This window comes from Vespula pensylvanica, chromosome 20 (assembly GCF_014466175.1).
Source record: "Vespula pensylvanica isolate Volc-1 chromosome 20, ASM1446617v1, whole genome shotgun sequence".
Lineage (NCBI taxonomy): Eukaryota > Metazoa > Arthropoda > Insecta > Hymenoptera > Vespidae > Vespula > Vespula pensylvanica.
In genome coordinates this window covers 3,479,126-3,501,969 of record NC_057704.1, presented here as the reverse complement: position 1 = coordinate 3,501,969, position 22,844 = coordinate 3,479,126, and the positions used below count along the sequence as shown (strand labels likewise).

General features: G+C 27.7%; 4 protein-coding genes and 1 long non-coding RNA gene across 6 annotated transcripts; 2 read left to right on the top strand and 3 right to left on the bottom strand.

The window, feature by feature from the left end:
- Positions 1-2: 2 nt before the first annotated feature.
- LOC122636146 lies at positions 3-1,718 on the bottom strand. The gene is made up of 3 exons (XM_043827097.1): positions 1,227-1,718; positions 973-1,128; positions 3-246 (listed from the first exon to the last, which is right to left on the bottom strand). Exons 1-3 carry the CDS (start codon positions 1,352-1,354, stop codon positions 153-155), a joined length of 378 nt encoding a protein of 125 aa, XP_043683032.1. The 5' UTR covers positions 1,355-1,718; the 3' UTR covers positions 3-152.
- A 710-nt stretch (positions 1,719-2,428) lies between these two features.
- LOC122635892 (cuticle protein 67-like) lies at positions 2,429-4,276 on the top strand. The gene is made up of 3 exons (XM_043826591.1): positions 2,429-2,771; positions 3,017-3,356; positions 3,990-4,276. Exons 1-3 carry the CDS (start codon positions 2,703-2,705, stop codon positions 4,142-4,144), a joined length of 564 nt encoding a protein of 187 aa, XP_043682526.1. The 5' UTR covers positions 2,429-2,702; the 3' UTR covers positions 4,145-4,276.
- Positions 4,277-4,874: 598 nt separating this feature from the next.
- On the bottom strand, positions 4,875-8,962 carry LOC122635891. 2 transcript variants are annotated; one of them, XM_043826590.1, is made up of 4 exons: positions 8,811-8,962; positions 7,742-7,915; positions 6,399-6,667; positions 4,875-6,297 (listed from the first exon to the last, which is right to left on the bottom strand). In XM_043826590.1, the coding sequence occupies exons 2-4, from the start codon at positions 7,822-7,824 to the stop codon at positions 5,735-5,737; spliced, it is 915 nt and encodes a 304-aa protein (XP_043682525.1). In that variant the 5' UTR covers positions 7,825-7,915; positions 8,811-8,962; the 3' UTR covers positions 4,875-5,734. The 2 variants fall into 2 exon arrangements, with proteins under 2 accessions (XP_043682525.1, XP_043682523.1); XM_043826588.1 differs by having other exon boundaries at positions 4,875-6,312; positions 8,811-8,961.
- Positions 8,963-10,358: 1,396 nt separating this feature from the next.
- On the bottom strand, positions 10,359-12,060 carry LOC122635893 (60S ribosomal protein L26). Its single transcript, XM_043826592.1, has 4 exons — positions 11,926-12,060; positions 11,497-11,677; positions 10,819-10,959; positions 10,359-10,550 (listed from the first exon to the last, which is right to left on the bottom strand). Exons 2-4 carry the CDS (start codon positions 11,662-11,664, stop codon positions 10,413-10,415), a joined length of 447 nt encoding a protein of 148 aa, XP_043682527.1. The 5' UTR covers positions 11,665-11,677; positions 11,926-12,060; the 3' UTR covers positions 10,359-10,412.
- Positions 12,061-13,667: 1,607 nt separating this feature from the next.
- Positions 13,668-14,061, top strand: LOC122635897. Its single transcript, XR_006328788.1, has 2 exons — positions 13,668-13,777; positions 13,850-14,061. It is a non-coding gene; the product is annotated as an uncharacterized LOC122635897 (long non-coding RNA).
- The last annotated feature ends 8,783 nt before the right edge of the window (positions 14,062-22,844 follow it).

The window sequence follows — 22,844 nt, the reverse complement described above, 5'->3', positions numbered from 1 at the left end:
ACTGCATTTTAATGTCTTTGTATTTCCTTTGCGATGTCAAATAACAAAGATATGTTTCAGCTAAATTCTTCAATTCTTTTTGAGCTTTGCACAGAACTTCTGAGGTTTCCTTATGGGAATATGCTTGTTCCAAAATATATTGCATTGTAATATTATCTTTTAGTTTTTCGCTTAAGGAAATATGACGTAATTCTTGTGCTAAAGCACGAATAATCTTGATATTGGAATTCATTGTACTTGAATGTCCTACACAGACAAAGAAAATAGTAAGGCAAAATTAATAATTGTTTTATTATTTCTTACTTTTAAATACAAAAACATTATGAACATTCTATTAGAAATAATTACTCTATACAATATCGATACGCAGCATACGATATTGTACAGTATTTGAAAATATGATTAATGAAAGTTACAAATTATAAAAAATCAGATAAAATCTAACATGATCTATTTGTTTCATCTGCAGTAATAAATTCAATATCTTTTTCTTGGTAATGAGGATTTTCTTTATCAACCCAAAAATTGGATGATACTTCACTTAAACTCTGTTTTGTAAAAATATGAATACTAGTAGCAGAAAATACTTCTGTGTATTCAAAATCATTTTGTAATTTAATTTCTGTCATGTATGGGTAAATACGTAACACATAGTTTGCAAATTTCGTTAAATGCCATTTTAAACTTTTCTCTACTATATCTGAAAAGCTATTGGTAAGTAGAATACAGTTACTCAAGTTTTCGTTCCAATTGGAATATAAAAAGTTATTTATCAACTGTCTTGGACAATGTGGCATATAAATAAATGTAACGTTGTTGCTAATAGTACGTTTACCCTCTTCATTGGTTTCTATGACATTTAATTTTAATTCTTTTAGAATTTCAATTTCTTTAGCAAGAAATGCAGGATCATATAAAGATACTTGACAATTATAATGTCTTTTTAATAACAATAATAAAGCTAATTGATACTTAGAAGAATTATGTTGAGAAAACCGTCCTAAACCATAACAGATAATCTCAAATATTTTATTTGTATTTAAAATCTTTAAAACTTTTGAGATATTATGCAAGATGTGTGTCTTAAATACACTATATTTGAGCTTGGGTACTGCGTCAAATAATTTTCTGTAAAATTACATATAAAAAATCAACATAAAAATAAAATTAATTAATTTTATTAAATATTAATATGAATAAAGTTTGCGGAAATTATAACGCCTTACCGAACTACGATTTCTTTATCAATTTCAATTTCGTTGGATTCTGTAAGTGATAATTGTTCTCTAAAAACTTGTTCGAATTTTTTACGTCTTCTACGTCGATTCACTAATATAAATTCGTCCTCAGACATATTACGATTTATGATAATTATAATATTATTTTAATGATTTGATGAACTCTAAACGTACATTGAAATTTTTATTGTTAAAACTGTATTTACCTATTCAATGTTCATAGAAATAAAAAACTTCATTCAACTCTTTAACCTATCTTTTATGTCCAAAAATATGCCTTATACTGCTTCATACAAATAATGGAATAGATACATATATAACTTGCAGCGCCGCCTGATGATATATAAAGCTATTATATTTGAATACTGATACCCATATTGGAACCTATTATACTCAACAGAAAAATAAAGATAAATCTAATATAAAAAATAATATTATTATCCTTATCAATATCTGTAATCTCAATTGAACTCTAAATTATTGTGAAACAAAACGTCTCATAAAATAAAATATAGAAATTAAATGTATAGGTATGATATATACGAAGAAATTATTTGAAAGAAAACATTCGACATAAACTATTTTAAATCATAAACAAACCAAACAATAAAATAACGTCCACATAAATATATAAATGATGTTAACAGATTTAATTAATTTCTAAAAAGAATTACTTAATAAGCGCGTTTGAATTGTTTAAATCTGTGTTTTCAGCATTTAACATTCACCGGTTTTTACGTACATAAAATTTTTTATCTACATCTAGCATATCCTATTAAAAGTTCTTTATTAAAATTTATCTATATTTTAAACCGTATGACGTTCGATGTTATTCAATTTGGATGGTACAATTTACTGGAAGGAATAGTTGCGCACACAGCTGTAATTTTATAACGTGCGCTACGATAGAGAAATGGATCAGCCGCAACATGAGACAAGCTTGCATCAGACAATTGTAAATTCATATACCTGTTCTAAAGTATTACACAGATTGAAACTATATCGATTGCACAATATGTAAAGCGTTAATGTTATATTAACGACAAATGATCTATAATAGAAAAAAATTGAGAATATTTGTCACCAAGACTTATAATAATAAGAAACGAAGATAGGAGACAGCGATGTAGAATATATCAGTACAGCTGCCTGCAAAGATGAATGAACGCAAATAAAAAATGGTAGCGATGTTTTGAAAGAGAATTTTAAATGAAATCTTTTTTTTTTTCTTCTTTTTTTCTCTCAAAAAACATAATTTTTGCAATAGCATCTTTGTAAAATTGATCGATACTGTGGTCGGTGGTATAACTGGTCTCTATGCCACGTAATGCAATAACTCGATAATATGAATATACCCTTACTATCTTAAGATATATGATATCAAGTTTTCGGGTAAAAAATGTACGAACTATGTTAGACAGGTTTGCAAGGACTCGCGTATAAATAGACTGTCAGCTTCACAATATGCATTCAATTCCTCTCTTGTTCTTGAAGAGTAAGGAGCTGTACTTACCTATCGACATCATGTTTAGGGTAAGCCACTCTCAAATACATACATAACATTAAATCGATCGAAATAACATAAACAATAAAAATTATTGTATATCTTTAAAAATAGATCTTACTTCTTCCTTTCTAATTTAATCTTTTATACGTGTGATAGATCAAGTCAACGTGTCTTTAATTAATAAGAACTTTAGCGATACGTTAGCTGATGAGTTGATTGTTATCGGGTGATCATTAAATAAATAATTTTAAACATAATGCTAATTTTTAAGTTCTTGGTAATTTGTGGATGTCTAATGGCCGTCGCCAGGGCTGGAGTTATCGGGGGCGGTTTGCTAGCAGCTACCGCACCTGCAGCGCTCGCTGTTCAACCTGCTGCAGCTCTATCTCTACCGGTGTCCACTGCTGCGGTCGTACCAACAATTGCGACCTCCTCTTCCAATATTATTCGGGGTATCGGTAATTTAGCTGCTATCTCGGCGTACTCGAAGAGCGTCGATACGCCGTTCAGTAGCGTCAGGAAAGCGGACGTCCGCGTTAACAATCCTGGAATCGTGACGGCTGCTGTCGCGCCCGCGCCCGCGCTCGCAGTGACAAATACTGCTCTTGCAGGTATCTAACCGCAAGGCAGAAATACGGTGATGACGCTCTCTTTCCTCTTTTTTTTTATTTTTTTATTTTTTTTATTTTTTTATTTTGTTTGCTCGTAACTTTTATCCTATTTACGATTTTCGTTTTCGTTTAATATGTTTTAAAAGCACTCACGCATGCAAAGAAAAACAGAAAAACATTCCCCGCGATTGGGTACTACACTTTTTGACAATGGAACGGATTTCATATCTCGCGAAATTCTTGTAAATGACGTCGCATCCCGCGAATATAGATAGCACTTTTTTCCTATCATTCCTTTCTTATCACGCTAATTTTTGGTCTATTTATATCGTGTAATACAATAATATCAATAAGAATTACGCATTTATCGATCTGCTTCCTAGGCGCTATAGACGGCTAGACGCTAGAATGAATGTAATCGTTACACTTCGAGACGCTTTTTAACCGTTCGATCTTTGCTTGCAACAATTGACGTATTTTTCTTTCTTTTCTTTTTTTTTCCTGCAAATACTTGCACTTTAAAACGCACAAATTTAATTTCTCTCTTCTTCTTCCTTCTTTCTATTCAACATTAATTAATCCGAGTTATCTTTTCCTTTTTTATTTCTTCTCGACAATCACAACGTTAAACAGCACCTCTTGCTACTGCCGCCATTGCCGCACCTGGTCTATTAGCTCCTGGATTGACAACTGCTCTTGCTGGACCAGCCTTAGCTGCAGGTCTAGGCGCACCTCTTGGTCTCAACGGTTTGGGTCTTAATGGTTTGGGAGCAGTCAAGGTTCTCTAAAGACATCGGCACAACAACCTTAAGCTGGTCGACCTTCCATATCGATCGCATTAACAATTTAATACATATACGTACGTGTCACAGAATGTAACGCTCCAACGAGAAATAAATAAAAAAAGGTTGAGATGCCAAGCAATGAATTGATCGATTCAGACAGTATGTGTATAACTGATTTCCTAAATCACTTTTATCATTCTTAAAAATTAATTTCATCCTATATCCTTCATCAATATAACGAATTTTTTACTATAATCCTCATAGCAAATATTTAAAACATATTTCATGCATTGAAATGCAAAAACCTGCAATTTGAAATCATATTAACGTTATCAAATATTTTCAAATACATAGTATTTGTAATATATATATATATATATATATATATATATATATATATATATGCATATGTGCACGCGCACGCGTGTGTATATGTCATATTATCTTATTTATATTCGATACTTGTTTGAGAATTTGAACGTGTTATCAATGCTTTAAAATGTCAAGTTTACAAAATAATGTAACTTTTAAAATTAAATAAATAATAATAGTAACCTTTTTACTCTTTAATTTATATTCAAAGAAATATACTTTACAGGCAATCAAAAGTTTTGTGATAACTTATGGTATCAAGATTTCAAATATATATAGAAAAGTTCATTTAAAAGAAAATGGGGAATTCAAAAATAATATTATACATATGATAATAATATTGATAATAATAATTATAAAATATTTTTACCTTCCTTTATTGTTCTAAATTTCCAGTCAAATATGATCTATTACTATTTTTAATTAATTTTCATTACGTAAATAAATAAAATTGTATAAGAGTAAGTAAAATATAATTGCTTGCTTTTATTAACCCTTTCATTACTAAAGATATCTACAATCATTACTAAAAATGTCTATAATTCTGTCTATGAATAAAAAATTCTGGGTAAGTCTAGCATATCCTTATATATTTAAGGCATTCAATTTTCTTCTGATGTATATTTATTTTTATAATTTCTTTTATATTCATTTCATATAACTTGAATAAAAAACTGATAATTTGCATAATACAACAAAGTATCAGATATTACGTTCTACGGTAGTGTACATTCGCGATTCAATTGTTTCATATAACGACAGCATACTGGCGGCCAATTCTATCGTAAGAAAAGGGTTAAAATAGAAATGTATCCCATAATATATTTACCCATTATTTAATAAATTCTAAGCATTATATAAGAAATACATTTCGAATAGGAATAAAGAAGGCAATATTATTTTACATGATTTTTTAATAATATTGATTAGACAAATATTCTGTGCAAGAAATAGAAAATGATATTATTAATGTAAGTTAGAAAATTGTACACTTCAATGACGAATTTGGACATAATGTTAATCAAATACTGTGGACTATATGATTATCTGTAGGTCATAATAGCATTGTTTCCATAGCAATTTGTCTTTACAATAATATCAATCCACAAAGAGAGAAACTGCTATTCGTAGAAACAATGATCGTTATATATCTTATATACATATCATAATCGATTAGTATATAAATTTGTAATCAAAGAAATATTATGGATAAAAACGCGTTTACATAGATGTAGGAGACCAAAAGTTCATTTCTCTTAACTCTGATGGCTTTGCTTGCAATATATTTGTCTGGGAAGATGATTTTCCCGAAGTTTTTTCATCTTTTCCGATATATGTAAGATTTTGTGAGGATATAGATTTTTTTCTCTTCAATATTTTAGGCGGAGCAATATCTATGCCACTGTCTTGTTCTTCTTCTATTTTTGAGGTTACAATTTCTCGTGATTGACCCAATATGCTAGCTAATATCCAGCTGCCTTGATATTTATCTCGGTCAGGAATAAAGGCTCCAGTAAAATAACGATTTGAGTTAATTTTTCTGCGTGATTTTGGTGAACTATCTGGACTGGTGATCGGTGAAGCTAATGGCGTAGCTGGTAAAGATTTACTACCTTTTCTTGGAATTAATTCTTGTTCGACTGATGCCACAGAAGTATGTGGTTTATTAAACTTATTAGACATCATTTGGTTAGCTACATGAACTATGGACTTGCCACAGAGAGCTGGTTCACCATGAAATCCATCATCAGTTCCTTGAGATTTAGCTGGTTTTATAGTCCCTGCTAATGTTGTATTTACTGCATTTTGAAGATTTTTTATAAATTAAAAAATTTATATTGAATTAATAATAATAACAACCAAAATTATAAATTCCAATGCTTACCTTTATTGATTGCAGTTGGAACAAATGGTTGGCAAGGTAATGGATGTTGACTAAAATCAATCTCTTTTACTTCTTTGAATTTAGAATGTGTTTGTTGACTGGATGTAACTTGATTTGTAGAAGTTGTAATTGTATTATCATTGAAAACCTTTTTAACAGATCTGAAATCCTGAGTGGTATTAGTAGAATTTTGTGATTTTGGATACCGTATGCAGAAAAAACCCTCGTCGTGGGATGGTGGACTGAATGCACTTTCGTCAAAGTCGAACCTACAGTATTAAAATAAAAAAATGTATGTTTATTTGAATATAACCGTATGTAGTTATTGAATCACTGTGAAGGTCTAGTTTCAAATTTTAAATTATATTAGAATTCAATATTCAGAATAATTTGAAATGAACAAACAAAGAAATAAATATTTACAAGAATTTAAACAATTCAATAATAAACTAAAAGATTTTAAATCTAATTCCTCAGAGAATTTCTACGAGTTACACGCTGCTACTGTACGTTACGCTGTGTCCCCGATATCTTGGCAGTCGTTTTATGTGAATCAATTAGTCACACAACGATATACATTTACGTACGCACGTGCGTGTGCGCAAATACCATGCGCGCATGAAAATGTATACACGTATAGATCATTCGTATGTAAAAATAATCAATGTGCTTATAATTTACTACGAAAATAAAAATGAATAGAACACTGCATTATAAGCTTGTGTCATGTACTGATGCTATTTTTTTTTTCTTCCTTTTATGTTTTGTTTTTTTATATAATTTATGATGTTAACCTTTCTTAATATAACAACAAAATTCGATAAAATATAATATTAATACCATAAAAAACTATAAATATTAATGCATATGTTTAAAAATATTAAAAATATCAATAAAACTAATCAACTGCATAATCTTTAAAAAGTCTATAATACTAACAGAGAGAACTTGTAAAATAAATTAGAGAATTTTAATAGCAATTCTAAGAAGATATGATATATTACCTATTAGAGTTAAGTGTCTAAAAATATAAGATCATGTGACATGCCTACTTTGTGGGCCAAGATTTGTATATATACTACTAGATATATTTTGGACAATGCCAAGAGAAACAAAGTATATATAAAAAAATTCTTTAAACAAATTAAATTCTATTTTTTTAACTTTCCTGTTTGTTATATTAAAATATATAAAATGGAAATATTATAATTTTTATAATGTATAATATATATATATATATGTATGTATGTATGTACGTACACACACACACGTACGCACAAAAAATTTTTATTTAAAATTTACTTGTGCATTCCTGATAAATAATAATTATTCTTTTCACTAACCTGTTATCTATTTTTCCTTTCATCCATTGCGGTAAAGATATTCCTGCATTTAGAGATCGATCTTGTTGTCTTGATGAACCCATTTCTCTATAGCTTGTCCTTTTTTCTATCTATGGTTAATCTTCAAATAATTTGATAGAGTTCAATTCAAATCTTAAGCACTTCCATATGGTCCTTTTTAAAAAAAAAATGATAATATTTAATTAACATCTCTCAAAGTAAATATAATACTTCAATTTATAAAAATTAATATAGATTTTTTAGAGATAAATTTTTTTCTAGAAATATAATTGTATTTGAGGATTTCTTCTTCTTAAACTTAATAGAAAACATTTGAAAAAAGATCATTACATTTGCAAATAAAATTAAAATAAAAATTCTTCATGTAAGAAATTATATTAAATTATTTTCATAAAAAAGTATATGAATAAAAGTAATAATGAAGGAAAAGAATAAGATAGTTTATCATAAAAAAAAATCTTGCGCAACATATAAGATTATAAAAATATATATAAACTTATAAAAATGACTTTGTTCAGAATTTAAATGTGCTTCAAACAAATGATGTTGCAATATTGATAAGAGAATACAATCGTATGTTTTTGTCTTTAATGTCTTTTGTTTCTCAAGTCAGGTGTATATATCAGCACATATGACAGTTATATTCAGTCATATATTATATGCGCGACATGTGTTTGTCGTCATTCTTCTTTCCTGTCCCCTCCCTCATCGCATCCATATACTTTTAATCTAACTTATTATTCGTGTGTGTATGTATGCATATACAGAGGAATAAGGATGAAAGATAAAGCAGTTTTGTCATTTAATAAATAGAAAAATAAAATTAATAAAATAAACTATGCAATGTGAAATATAGAAATGGATGTAAATTATTCAATAAATATAAATATTTCTTTATATCCTACGATGATGAACAACGCGCCATTTTATAAGCATGTATAGATAGAACATAAGTTTTACGTGTAGCTTTATGAACTATATATAAGAATTCACGTAAAAATAAAGATTGTATAAAATGTAAAATAACAATTGTTAATCAATGACTTACCGAATCCTTTCGACATATAAAAAATTTTCGAACCATTATACTCATAACTGTAATAACCTGTAACGTTTCTAAAGGTGTAGTGATCACCAAGTCACGAACTGTTAATAAACACGTTTGCAGATAATGTAGCTGACAATTGCTAGATGACGCTAGCTAGAAATGTAAAAGAAAACGTCGATAATATTTGGTGGTGATCCAAACTAAATCAATATCAGAAATTTTCAGTGTATATTGACTTTTTTGTAACATTACATGTTTATTGGTATAAACAAGATAATGCTATTATGTATTATCGATAACAAATGATAAAACATTTGATATTTCAAAGAAAATAATTTTATTTTTTTACGATTAGTTCGGTATATGATCAATAAGGTCTCAGTAGATAACGTAGATACTTATTTAATGCTTTTTATCTCTCAGCAAACTCGTGCATGATTTCAGTGCATGGATCTAGAAAAAAAAAAAAAAACTAAAACCTGTTATATTCCATGATTGTTGGATTATAATACGTAGCAGTAAAAGTACCTATTTCAAGATTGGAATTAGTTTGTTGATATACAGATTAAAGAGATATTCGATTAATTGCGATTCTAATTTGGAATTGAACAATTCGTGAATAACTAATAAAAAGATTTTACTTACCGATTCTTTCATATAAATTTGATGTATATTAAATAACGTATAATTTATAAAATATAGTACAAATATTCGACTCATTTTTTGATGTTTCATGAAATAACATAGTATTAAAGATATTAATTTACACAATCCACTATTCATGTATTTATTACATTTTATTATGCATATTGGCTTAGTAGTTATCCTGTTTGTCTCACAGTTTGTAATTTTAATTATATTTACAGAATATATTATAAGATATATAAGGTTATTTATTCTTAGAGTTATATAAATATCTATTTTATTATTGTAGTAATTGTAAGACTATTATAATAATTTTATACATACATATACATTTTGTTACAAATTTAGGAAATGATTTAATAACGGAAATATCATTGATATGTGTATTTACTTGTGTATAATATACTTATTTAAAAATTGAATATATTTCTAACATCTTTACATATCATTCATACCAATATAATTTCCATTACTTCCGTTATCAAAATTACTTGACAATAGGTTTGATCTAGTGAAATACTAATGATTTCATCACTATTAATAGAAATCTCATTAATGTCACCATCAATGTTTGACAAAAGGTTAACATGCATTTCTTTCTTGTTCTAGCCATTTTGACATCTAAGCATTTAAATATCAACATAGAATTGTTTTAAAAACCCACAAGGGAACTACATATAATCTGATTTGAATCAACTGAAATATTTTTTTCAAATTATGTTTACTATTAATGATGGATTTAATTACTTCTATCTTATTAAATTGATTAAATAAGTATATAGGTGGCTACAAAAACAAAGTCATGCATACGTAATGTCGGTCATAAAAAATGTTAAATGTATTATTTCAGACATGTAAATAACAAAATATCCTGTTTAATAAATTAAAAATTTAAATAAGAAGTTTTATATAAGTGTAATATTTTATTGTACCAAATACAATATATTTTTTTAGTATTTATGAAGATTCCATGGCAGCCGTGGTATCTTCTGGGTATTTCCCTTTATCTTTACCCAAGGCAGCAAGTCTGCCTTTACCTCGTCTGTCTATTATTTTCTTCCTATCTTTGTCCATTTTAAGTTTTACAATTACAGTCTAAGGAAAAATCATATTACATTTAGATTAGAAATATAATAATTATAAAAAAATAATTTATTTACATAAATATCAATCAGTATCAATAGATTTGTAGCAACCAAATTAAGAAAACAAAAATGAGCACATATTCAAAAGAATTTTGAGCATAGGGTTATAAGTATAACTATATGTCTAATTCTCAAAGAATAATTTAATTCATTATTCAATGTGTGCTTTCATGTATCTATTTATATGTATACACAATATTATGAAAGTATTATATTACCTTTGAAGGATCAATACCAACATATACATTTGCAGTATTAGCTTTTTCCCTTTGAATCCTTTCTATATATATAACGAACTTCTTTCTATATACTTGCACAACTTTACCAACTTGTTGGCCTTTGTAATGTCCACGAACAACCTAAAAATTAAATAATGCATAACAAATAATATAATGTAATAATTTAAATTCTTATTTATCTATATATTTTTGTTTTTAACCTTTTATATTCCAATTTGTTTACAAAATAGCTGATCTTCAACTTCAAGATACTTTTACTTTATACTGACAAATAAGAAAAATATTAAAATAAAAATAGGTTTAATTGTCATAAAGCTGAAATTAATAAAGCAAAACAAATGCAATAACAAAATTAATATATTACTTTAATGTTGTAATTATCTATACGATTAAAAATGATAAAAAAAAAACTTAAAGGTTACATCATTTTCAATTACAATAGTTTAATAATTTAGTTAGAGAATAAAAAGTTAAATATTATGATCACATCTTATGTCAGTATAATTTTAATAAATAACATTTAATTTGATTTATTTTTTAATTTTAATAAATACATTACATAAATGTAAACATAAGGAACAGAGTCATTAATACAATAATTAAAATTAACATTCGATTATTGAAATATTAAAAATGTATTACTTTAAATTAACTAACCTGTACTTCATCATCCTTGCGTATAGGCATGGATCGTACGTTGTATTTTTGTCTTAACTCTTTTGAAAGAGGTGCAGACATTAACCTTCTACGTATATGAGAAGGGGCGGTGAAATGACGTTTACGATTTTTCCTTCGTGAGGAAGATACTAATTTGTTGAACTTCATTGTATTTTTCTTCCTATATTAAAAATACAACTTTATATATTTTTTACGCAAGAAAAATTAAAAGATAATAAAAAGGAAACGACTATAAAAACACTATATGTATGTCTGATTTATGTACAAATATATATTCACATAAATAAATAAATAAATAATTAAATTTCTAGCTGACTTTGACCTTATTGATTCTTATTTTTGTGAATAAATAATATTTTATCACTTATTAGAGCTTGATCAAATTGGATTTCTATAGGTTAAACTCACCTACAACAAAACACACCGCGCCATTAACCGGAAGGATATCATGGCATTGGAACATGAAGTACAACGAAAAAGAGATAATATCTAGAAAGGAACATTATACGATATTTATATCTGGTTAGAATAATTCAATTCTATCGAAACTGGACAAAATCGTAGACACTAGCATAAAACTGGCAGTTGGCAACAGTGATAGATTGCCTTTACTGTTCAATTGCCAACCTTATTACTTTTTCTAATGCACTTTCTTAGAACACATATTAATCTTTCTACTCGTTACCAAAAACAAATCATTTAAAGAATTGTTAAACTCGAATCATTATTATATTAAAATATAATTTTATTGAATAACATTTTCTTTCGTATTTTACGTTGAAATACGGCATAGTTGAATTAAGATCGTGATACCTATTGATTAGTACAAAATTAACATATTTCATTGATATGATATTCTATGGTTGGTTTAACTTTTGTCCAATCACAATTTTGTGATTTATTTTTAATCGTTTTATTAAATTTGCAAAAACTTTAAATAATTAAGATAACTATTACCATTAATTTTATATTTAAGGTAGGATAGATTTTTAATATTATTTATTAAGGGAGAATACAATATTATAATTAGTTGAATGTATAAATCATTTTCAATAATTTTTGGAAGATCGATTACCAATAATATATACATATTGACCAATTTTGGGAACCTAAACGAAGATTTGGCATCGTTCATTTAGATCCCTATTTTTACATATTTCCCCATTTTTAATAATTTCAATGATTATTTTATAACTTTTCTAGGGCTTTACTTATGATTGTTACGTTCTACTCTGACCTTAGATTTAATAAAAGACACTATGTAACCATGAATAAACGATATGGGAACCTACCTTAATTAATATAAGAATTATACATATATTTAATATAAATATGTACAAAATTTTCTATTGTTATATAAAGAAAGATGTGTCTAACAAATGGAAAGCTGGGAATAACGGACGCCACACAAATGTGATGTGCGCTAATTCCACAAAGCCTCATGTCTATCAGCACTCAGCATTCCAAGCATCCGTAAATGCCATTGGACATTTTCGTCACCAGCTAGGGGGACGAGCTACGATGAGCCAATAACGACTCCGCGGCAAATCGCTCCTCGTTGATTGGGCAACGCTCCTTATTTAACCGGCCGCTCACGGTTGTTGTTAGATTGTTATTGCTTAGATCATTTTGCTGTACTAATTCACTATTTTAAATTATTATTATCATTGTTTTGAACCGAATATTCTTTTTATATCTATTGTTATTGCTTTAAATAAATTGAGCATTATTAAAACAGTCTAAGTTAATAATCCCGGTTGTGTCTACGGAATCGATTTGCTCTTCCAATTCTTATCGAGACGAATCTCAATTCCACTTTCATTTACAAATCGCTTAAAAGCGATCAAGAAATTTGCTCTCCGTAGCACAGTCGTCAAGTTCTTTGTGCAATTTTACCGCCAATCAATTCTACTTTCTCTGGAATCGAGCCAATCGAATCGAGGATCATGGAATCGGCCTATCCAGCTTTAATTCAATTCATCAATAGAAGAAGTGGATTTCAGCGTTGAGTCCCCGTCAGCCAATCCTCATTATTGGAACCGCTGGGGTAAATCGCAGCATTCTCATTTGTCAAAGATAAAGGTTGCTATCATTTGATTGGCTTGCGTATACTGCTGGCATACTGTTGGGTGCTAGTCCTGTGTCATACAACTATACACAGCAGGTAAGGGCCAAAAAAGGGTACCTTAATTTTACGTAACAGGAACTCTTCAAAGAGAATTCATTTTCCCGAGGCCCGTAGTTCGTGAAACGTAAGAAGGTAAAGACCAAAAAGGCATATAATTTAATTTTCCTGAGGTCCGTGCTTCGTAACAATATCTTTTTTTGATAGTGCCTCACGTCATGCAGTGATCCGTGCTGGACAAGACGCATTTGTTCGATGATAAATGCATAGAAAATAATAAAAATAATTGATACATATAAGGACTAATCTATAAATTTGCGACAAAAAATGATTTTGCCAAATGTTTTTTTTTTTAATAATTAGTGCATATTTATATATTATATTATTAGAAATTAAAACATGAGTTCACTTTCACACTATGAGTGCTTTTTTTATGTGGTTTTTCCTGTAGGACTATATTATAATATACATAACGTAACATAACATAACAACGTAACAAGGTAAACAACGTAATAACATAACAATATAATATAATATAATAATAAAAATGTATTTAAATATAATTTATATATATTAAATAGTATGAAAATAAATGCATTACGAGGAAGTAGTAAGATAATAAGACAGAGAGAAACGATAACAAAAACAAAAAAGGTTTCGTACTTGTTATCATAGGTCGTTTGTGTAGGATATCTACACTATATCTATCGATGAGCGGTCATGTGTCGAAATTATCAAGGACACGATTCATTGAAAGTTCGTGCGATAAACCATGATGTAAAATAACACATTTTTTCTTCTTTTGTTATCATAATTTAACATCATCATATGTTTCATAATGTACATAATATAAGTATATCGATAAGATATATATAATATATCTTGTTTTCTTCTTATTACTATATTATTATATTACATATTATTATTATAATGTACTAATAGTAATTGTAATATAAACTAAATTTCTACAAAGAAAACCATAACAAAATAGTGCCGGGAGAAAAATGATATGGAAACGAATTTGTGTTTTGATTTCTATTAAAAAAAAAAATATAATATATATGTTCACTAATTATTAATTTTGAAAAAATAATCGACAAACGTATATACTTTAGATGTATTTCTCATCAAATAAAATTATATTGTTGCTATGTCCTATCTAGCACAGATTACCGGGAAACTCACGTTAACCATAAGTGGAAGAAATAAATATAAGAGATTGAATAATAACACCTTATTAAATTATCAAGTAAGTAAAAATGAATAAATTAGTTCATTATTTTCATCTGTATCGATACAATAGAAAAAAAACACCGCAATCATTTAGCCTCGAATTTACGATTTCTAAAATACGAATCTAAATACTTGCCGATGTATTACAAATTGCTTATAGAATACTTGTCTTTTCAGTATATAAAGTCTAAAAGGAACTACAAATTTTTCAAATATTGAACAATATTTTAGAAATTCAGATTCGTTGACATAAACGATTGGACACGTATTTCGTTCTTTTTGTCATAGAATCATTCGTCCAAAGCTTATTAAAATAACCGAATGAATTATCGTAGTTTTTCGATACGAGCATTGTGAAACGCTTCTTTGCATTTGGAAATGTTCCGAAAATCTAAATATTAGTTATTTATGCGCATAAACAAGCAGGCAATTACTACTTCACGAAAACAAAACATATACATCCAAGTGTGTATATGAGAATCAGTAGTGGTGATATGAGCTTTTTTGTCGCAAAGTACGATAACGAACAGTACTAAACTTTTTTTTCGCAAAAAATGAAGAAGATAGCATTTACGCTTGCGATGAGAGGTGTAATTCTTGACCGATTTTGATAAACAAGGTCTCATATTTAGGTTGAATCTATCAGTTCTACTTTTCAAATTTTTGAAAAATCTTCATATTTGTGAATAAAATATTCTCAAAAAAATACCATTTGGTAATACGATTTTTTCCCAAGAAAATACAGCTTTTCCAAAAAAGATATATATATATCCACCATATTGAATTCGTCATTTTATTTTTTATAATTTTAAGTTTGATTTTCTTTTAAGACTTGTAAAATAGAAATCCTTATTAAGATAGAGTAAAAACATATAAACAGACTTATTACCGTCATAACAATGATCATACATGTCTTATAATAGCACCTATGGAAAAGAGAATAGTTTTTATATAATTTTTCTTTTTCATCGTAATTTTGAGCTCGATATATTAATAAATATATTTCTTTTATGTGTGTATATATATATATATATTCTATGTATGTTTCGTTAACATTTTTCATGTATCTACCTAAATGTAGTTCTTAATAAAATTATTTCTATTTGGAATAAGATCGATTGAAAACTGTAATGAGAGTATAACATCAATACATTCAATATATTTAAGATACATCTATAAGGATTGACATATTTTGTTAAACACTGCTGTATCTTAAATTTGAATATTTCTTGAGAGACATATCGTAGAAATCAGAAAACAGAAACAAAAAAATTAGATCTTTGCTTGATTTTCAGATTTTCTGCTCGAATTTTCTGAGCTGAGTGAATTTCCAACTTCAAATTATTTAATAGGTACTTCTATCAGAAGGATAACACTCAGTCTTTTACTTGGTAGTATAACACATCCCGCCATTATATACAGAAGGTATCTAGAAATGTTGGAGTTCACACAAGAAAGAATAAAAAACTGACGTCTTTAATTGTAATTTTTCTGAACCTATATATTATATATATTTATATATATATAAATATATAAATTTATTATACATATTTATTAATATATATAATTTATTGTACATATTTATCTTTTAAGAATAAGTTTCAAAATCATTTATGTAAGAATGCTTGCGATATATCGCGGTTCAGTTACAAATAGTTATAAAATAGTTAAAGTGCTTTCGAAGATATCGGGAAGATATTTGCGTTGGTAATAAAGACGCAGTTAGTGAGTGATATTTTACATTAGAAAACGTTATGTTAAATTAGATTAGTTATGTTTTTCTAATGCGTTCTTATTAATATACACACGAACACACGCGCGCACATACATGTGTAACCACGATTTGCTATTTAATTGATTTACACACCTTCCACTTTTCTATATATATCGCTTTTTTTTATTTGCTAACGTCGTCAGAGGCAATAGATCTATTTTAGAATTTCATTTCACTTGATTTGTTCAAAATAATAATTAAACAAAAACAATATTCATAATTTATCGCTTATAAACGTTATAGGAACGTATTCAGATAAAATATGTGTAATATATGTACATAATTTTATTACTGAAAGTGTAACGAATGTATATAGTTCTCTTTTCTATGAAATGTCTACAAAAACAAATGAAACAAAGAGACAATTTTTCTTCGATATAGAGAGAAAAATAAAAATAAAAATAAAAATAAAATAAAATAAAATAAAACGTCAAGAAAAGTAAGGAAAGAAAAAACGAATCGTTGGTCATTTTCTTGAGAAGACCCATATAAGGAGTAAATAGTATTCGAACTATAATGTTTTATTAATTTAAAAAAAAGTATTTTAGATTAGATCGATTAATTACTACGAATTCAAAAGCGTAGTATAGCGAGGATAGTGGCAAGGCGAGCAACACATTAAATTCAAACCAACATATTCGAATGTGATTGTTTATAATGAAACGTCAAGATAATCTATGGAGGAAGCCGGCGATATCGTAGGCTTTGCTAGGTCTCCCCTCCTCTCTATTTCTATCACTCCATATTATTTTATAATAATTACCTATTTACATAGATACATGGCTCTTTTATTTAATAGTTCAAATGTTTTAAAACAAATTATATGCAGTTTATGCTATTAACAAACTAATATAAGTTTTTAATGTTCGTACTGAAGCACCAAGAAGAGTTAGAAAGCAAGGTGTCATATTGTTAGGTTTATTTCTCTATTTTCTACTCTTTAATCTTTTCATCTCTATTCTCTTCACCATGCTATATTGCTTATCACTATGCAATAATACTGTACTTACTTCTAAATAATTTATATGACTCTTATTTTCAATAGTCAAAATTAAAAAAAAATGGTTATATCAAATTTATGCTATAAACAAAGGTAATATCTTACTCACAGCCAAAAATTGACCCTCTAGTTTATAATATAATGAATATCTTTAGTTTATAATATTCCACATGACTTATTGAAATCGTAAATATCTCTTTTTTTTTTTTGACGCAATATAATTTACCAAGCAATTGACAAATTCTATATCTGGAAAACATTTAAATTATGAATTCTCGAAAAATTTTACGTAATTAAACGCGTTTTATCTTACGAATTTATACTAGATATTGTGATTTCATTTATAACAAGGTTTTTTCATTATTTTTGTTTTATCTTATCAGAAATAAATATTGATATTTTCACAATAAGTACTTTTAATAAAATAAAAGTGATACAATTGGTATATTATATTAATATTTCTGGCTTTGGTTTTAGCGAGGCTGTTTTTCAAGTGTAACTTCTACTGCGAGGATAAATCGAAAACAAGATCACAAAACAAGATAAAGCATAAGCTAGGCGTTTTTATTTTTCTTGAGAGAGAAAGAGAGAGAGAGAGAGCCAGTATTGCTATATCCATAGATTTTTTATGCTATATACGGATCTATTCAAACTAAAATCTCTACTAACTAAATTTTACTTTTAAACTTAAAATCTCTACAAATTTTCTTTACTAAATTTTATTTTTTAACTTAAAATCTCTACAAACTAAAATTTCAAACTAAAATCTACGGATTTTTAATCTTCTTTTCACCTTTCTTTTGCATTACATATTTGCTATATGTATATTTATACTCTAATACATATATGTCTATATATCATAATTTATATATTATAATATACATACCTATACTTAGTCCTATACTACAGTCCATCATCTAGATCATTATTATTATTCTTTTTATGATGTTATATTAATATTTATTGATATATATATATATGCATCTATAATTACAATTTACCGTTTAGTTAATATATAGATCATTTGCTTTTTCGTATCTTTTTTGCTAAATATTATCGGATCTTTCCGCGTAATGATTGTTCTTTCGTCGATTACGAGATTCCCGTTTGTAATATTTGATATAGCTACAATCGGTATATTCTTATCGTCCATTATTGATAAATATTTGGAGATTAATTTTAATCATTCAATTTGTACTCAGATTGTCTTATAAATAACTTATTTGGACGATGACTCATGATTCTTCTGTCGAGCATTTCTCTGTCCTTTTCATTGTAAAAATACTTCTCAATTGCAAAGCTGACTTAATGTTTCATCTGAACAGTAGGAACTTTCACTTTTGCTTTTATTTCGTAAATAATGAGATCTACAGTCAATAGTCTCACAACTATAACATATTCGTATTGATAGCCTATTAACATTTCGATACTTGTTTTTAAATATAATATTCTGACATTTTCCCATAGTATTATATACATTATTTTTTGATTTTGTGTATTTATTAGTTATTTGATCTCCATTATATTTGAAGCACGTAATTGTCTAACAGTTTTGTTTTCATAAGCTTTATTCTCTTATTATGATTAGCGCTTTTTAAAGGCAAACGTTGGAAGTGATTCCGAATGGAATCGTATGTCTCGTATATTTCTTAGCTTCTCCATTTTCCATTTCGCTGTTTCTGTGTTCGAATGTAGTAATACTTTACTATATTCTGCCTTATATTTTTACGTAACTTTTCTCATAGAACTTTCTTCACATAAGAAGGTCTAAATAAATGTTTGCATTCTGTCCATCGATGTTGACTCGGAAGAAGACTATTATGACACTCTTTCACTTCTTTCTCAATTTGGTCAGTGTATAATTTTTGAGAACCGCATATTCGTCAATTTCTTCAATTCATCTCTAAATACTGAGATCTGCTATAATCGGATCGAGTATCGATTATAATTCATTTATTTCTCTAAAATGTTTCTTTTCGCGTTTTTCTGCGACTAAAAGGATACGTTTACATCAGTTATACTTATTACCGTTTGTTTATCTACGCACGATTCCGATCATACTGTTTTGCTTTCAGTTTAGTATCTCTGTCTTTATTTGTTATATCTATATTGTCACTCTTTTCTCATCAAAACAACATTTATATTGAAAAATATTGTCTTCTAATGCTGTTGACATCTACTGTTCGACGATATGTCCATGTTGATGAATTACTTTTCTTATTCCTCGTATTCATCATCGTTTAATTAATACTTTTCGTATATTGATGTTCTTTTTACGATTATTACACAATCAGTACACCACGCCATTATCAATATGTTATTATAAATCTCGTAGTAGTTACACAACCACGTTCTCGTAATCTTTATATATTATAATGTGAGCTACTTAAAATTTTCATATTTTCCAATCATGCACATACCTTTTTGTTTGAAATCCCACTTTTGATAGTTTTTTTTAGACATTTATCTAAAAAGATAGTTATGTCGAATGTAACGAAATATATAATAGAAATTAGGTATATTTGTTTTGACCATTTAATCACAACTGATTTGAATCCTAGTGAATACATCATATATTAATTGTACGTATCATTACTGATTGTCTTCATAATGACTGATTTAATTTCATTTTTATACATGTATATATAACAAATTCGTAAAAGATATATGTTGAAGAAGAATCTGCAATTTTTTTCAAGTGCAATATATCATTCTTTTTATTATGTGATTCTTTATATTTTGTTATGAAAAATTACATTTTTCTTAAAGGAATATTTAATACAATAGCGAGGTGAAACATTTTCCTAAATTCTAATACTTGGTAAGGAAATTATCCGTCGATTTGAAACCTATATTGTAATTTGTATGTAGAGTTCCTAGCTGTTATGTTTCCTATATATAAAAGGTGGCTAGGTATGCACTTGCGGACCAAGAGCAGTTACGTAGTAGGCATCGTATAATATTCTTGAATAAGACATTAGCAAGAAATATCGCAATGTCCGTAGGTACACTATGAAATTGTGGGTCCTATTGTCATCAAATAAGAACTGACATTGGGTGATGAGAAAATGTTCATCTTTGCGTAAAAAAAGGGACAATTTTCTATTTCTTATAAAATGCTTTCAGATAATAATTTCAAGTAATTTGAATTTCTAAATTTTTCAACAAAAAATATACTTTTGTACTACACATGCTAGTTTGTAGTTTTTGATCGTTTGAAAAATTAGATCAGAGTGCAAACGATCAAATGTCAATATATCTAATATCAGCTTTTCCCTTGGTTTCGTCAAGGTACGTACCGGGGACTACGTTACACATACGTTGCGTCTGTTTCGAAATTGAACAGTTTGGAATTGCACGATACGGATAAAGTAAATAGCTCATATAACTCATTCCGACTATAATTATTACTCAGATGCTCTTCCATGAAAATATTAATTTGTTCTAATAAGTTTTTTCGACTTTTTAAAGTGATAAAAAATAAAACATATTTCGAATGTGCAGGATTTTCGTATTAAATTAAATGTATAAAGAGTATTTAATTCTATAATGTATCTAATGTAATGTAAAACGCGTATATAAAAATATTTCATGCACTTATAAACTGTATGTTAGTGATATATGATAGTGATATATATATATATATATATATATATATATATATATATATGTCTTCTGTCACACGTAGTGATGTAAAGAAAGAAAGTCTGTTTTAGAACAACATCTATCGAATAAATCTGTTCAATCATATCGATATATATATTGCTATGTAACGCCTTTTATGATATAATTAAGTAACATAGATTGATAAATATATATGTACATATATTAAAGATAAGTATTTACATATTTTATTAAATGCTAAAATATTTCCAATTTGGATGCTTACTGAAAAATATTCAAGAAATTATAAAATGAAGAAAAAAAAAAAAAAAAAAAAAAAAAAAAATTAGATCTACGCTTTATTCTTATAAAAATTTTCGAGTAAATGCTCTGCTATATGAAGTATCGAGGGACTTCCGGCTAAATATCTTTCTATTTCGAACATCTACCTGATGCGAATCGACATGAAAGAATTGTGGATTGATCTGTCCGATTTCGACCATCCTCTATATACAGAGAAATTGACTCTCGCAATCATTTTTTAAGTGTTTCTTTCATTTATTTTATAGCATATATAGAGAAATATTAAATGCAATGAGTGTAACTTTAGTACTTTTTATTTAATGTAGATCATCTTTGACAGTGAATTCGATTAATGCCAGTAAAATTGTGGCTTTTTTTCGTCCAAAGTCGTGGGAGAAGAGATCATCATGTATTAAATGATGCACAATACAATAAATACTATGTGTCGAAACATCTTGTTAATATCATTAATGTTGGAGTTAATATAAGAGTTTCTCTCTTTTCTTTGTTCGGGAGAATATATAATTCTTAGAGTAGTCAGTAGTTGTTGGTGATTGTGGGGTAGTGGGCGGGTATAAACATGGGTGGTGATAGAAAAAGGGGAATAATTTATATCTAGCAAACCAATTTCATTCGAGAATGGTAATCGAATTGAAAAAGCTGATAAGAAAAATGGTTGAAATGCATAGACTTGGTTTCTTCTTCTCTTCCTCTTTTTTTAATTGTAGTTTTTTCACCCTTTTTTTTTTCATCCACTGTTTAATGATCAAATACAAGAGTGTATGATTGGGTAAAGGAAATGTTGTGATTGAGTCTGAAGGAAGGTAAGAGAGAGAAAAAGACGATTTATCAATGCTTCCGTTTCAAACAGCATAATTAGAATATCACTAAATTGTTGTGAAAAGATGTGTCTAAGGAAATTTAATGCCTTGCCTCCATTGGGAGAAGGGGGAACTCGAACAGCGCAAGAATTCTTTACCCGGGATGACATTCAACCAACTGAGCTACGAATGTATGTATCATTGAATTTGTAAAAAGGTTTATATACAATTTTTCTTCATATATATATTAAATTCTATATAATTTAATAAAAAATTATTTCTTGTGATCATAATTTAATGTAATATATTTAATTTAGTATTATATGTTTACATTTTAGCAATAAATTTTTAATTAATATTAAACTAGTATGTAGTAATACATTGTATGAGAAGGAATAGAGATTACACTTTTGTTTTTACCTCGTTTTTCATTAATTTCTTCCTCCTATCTTTGTCCACTTCAAGTTT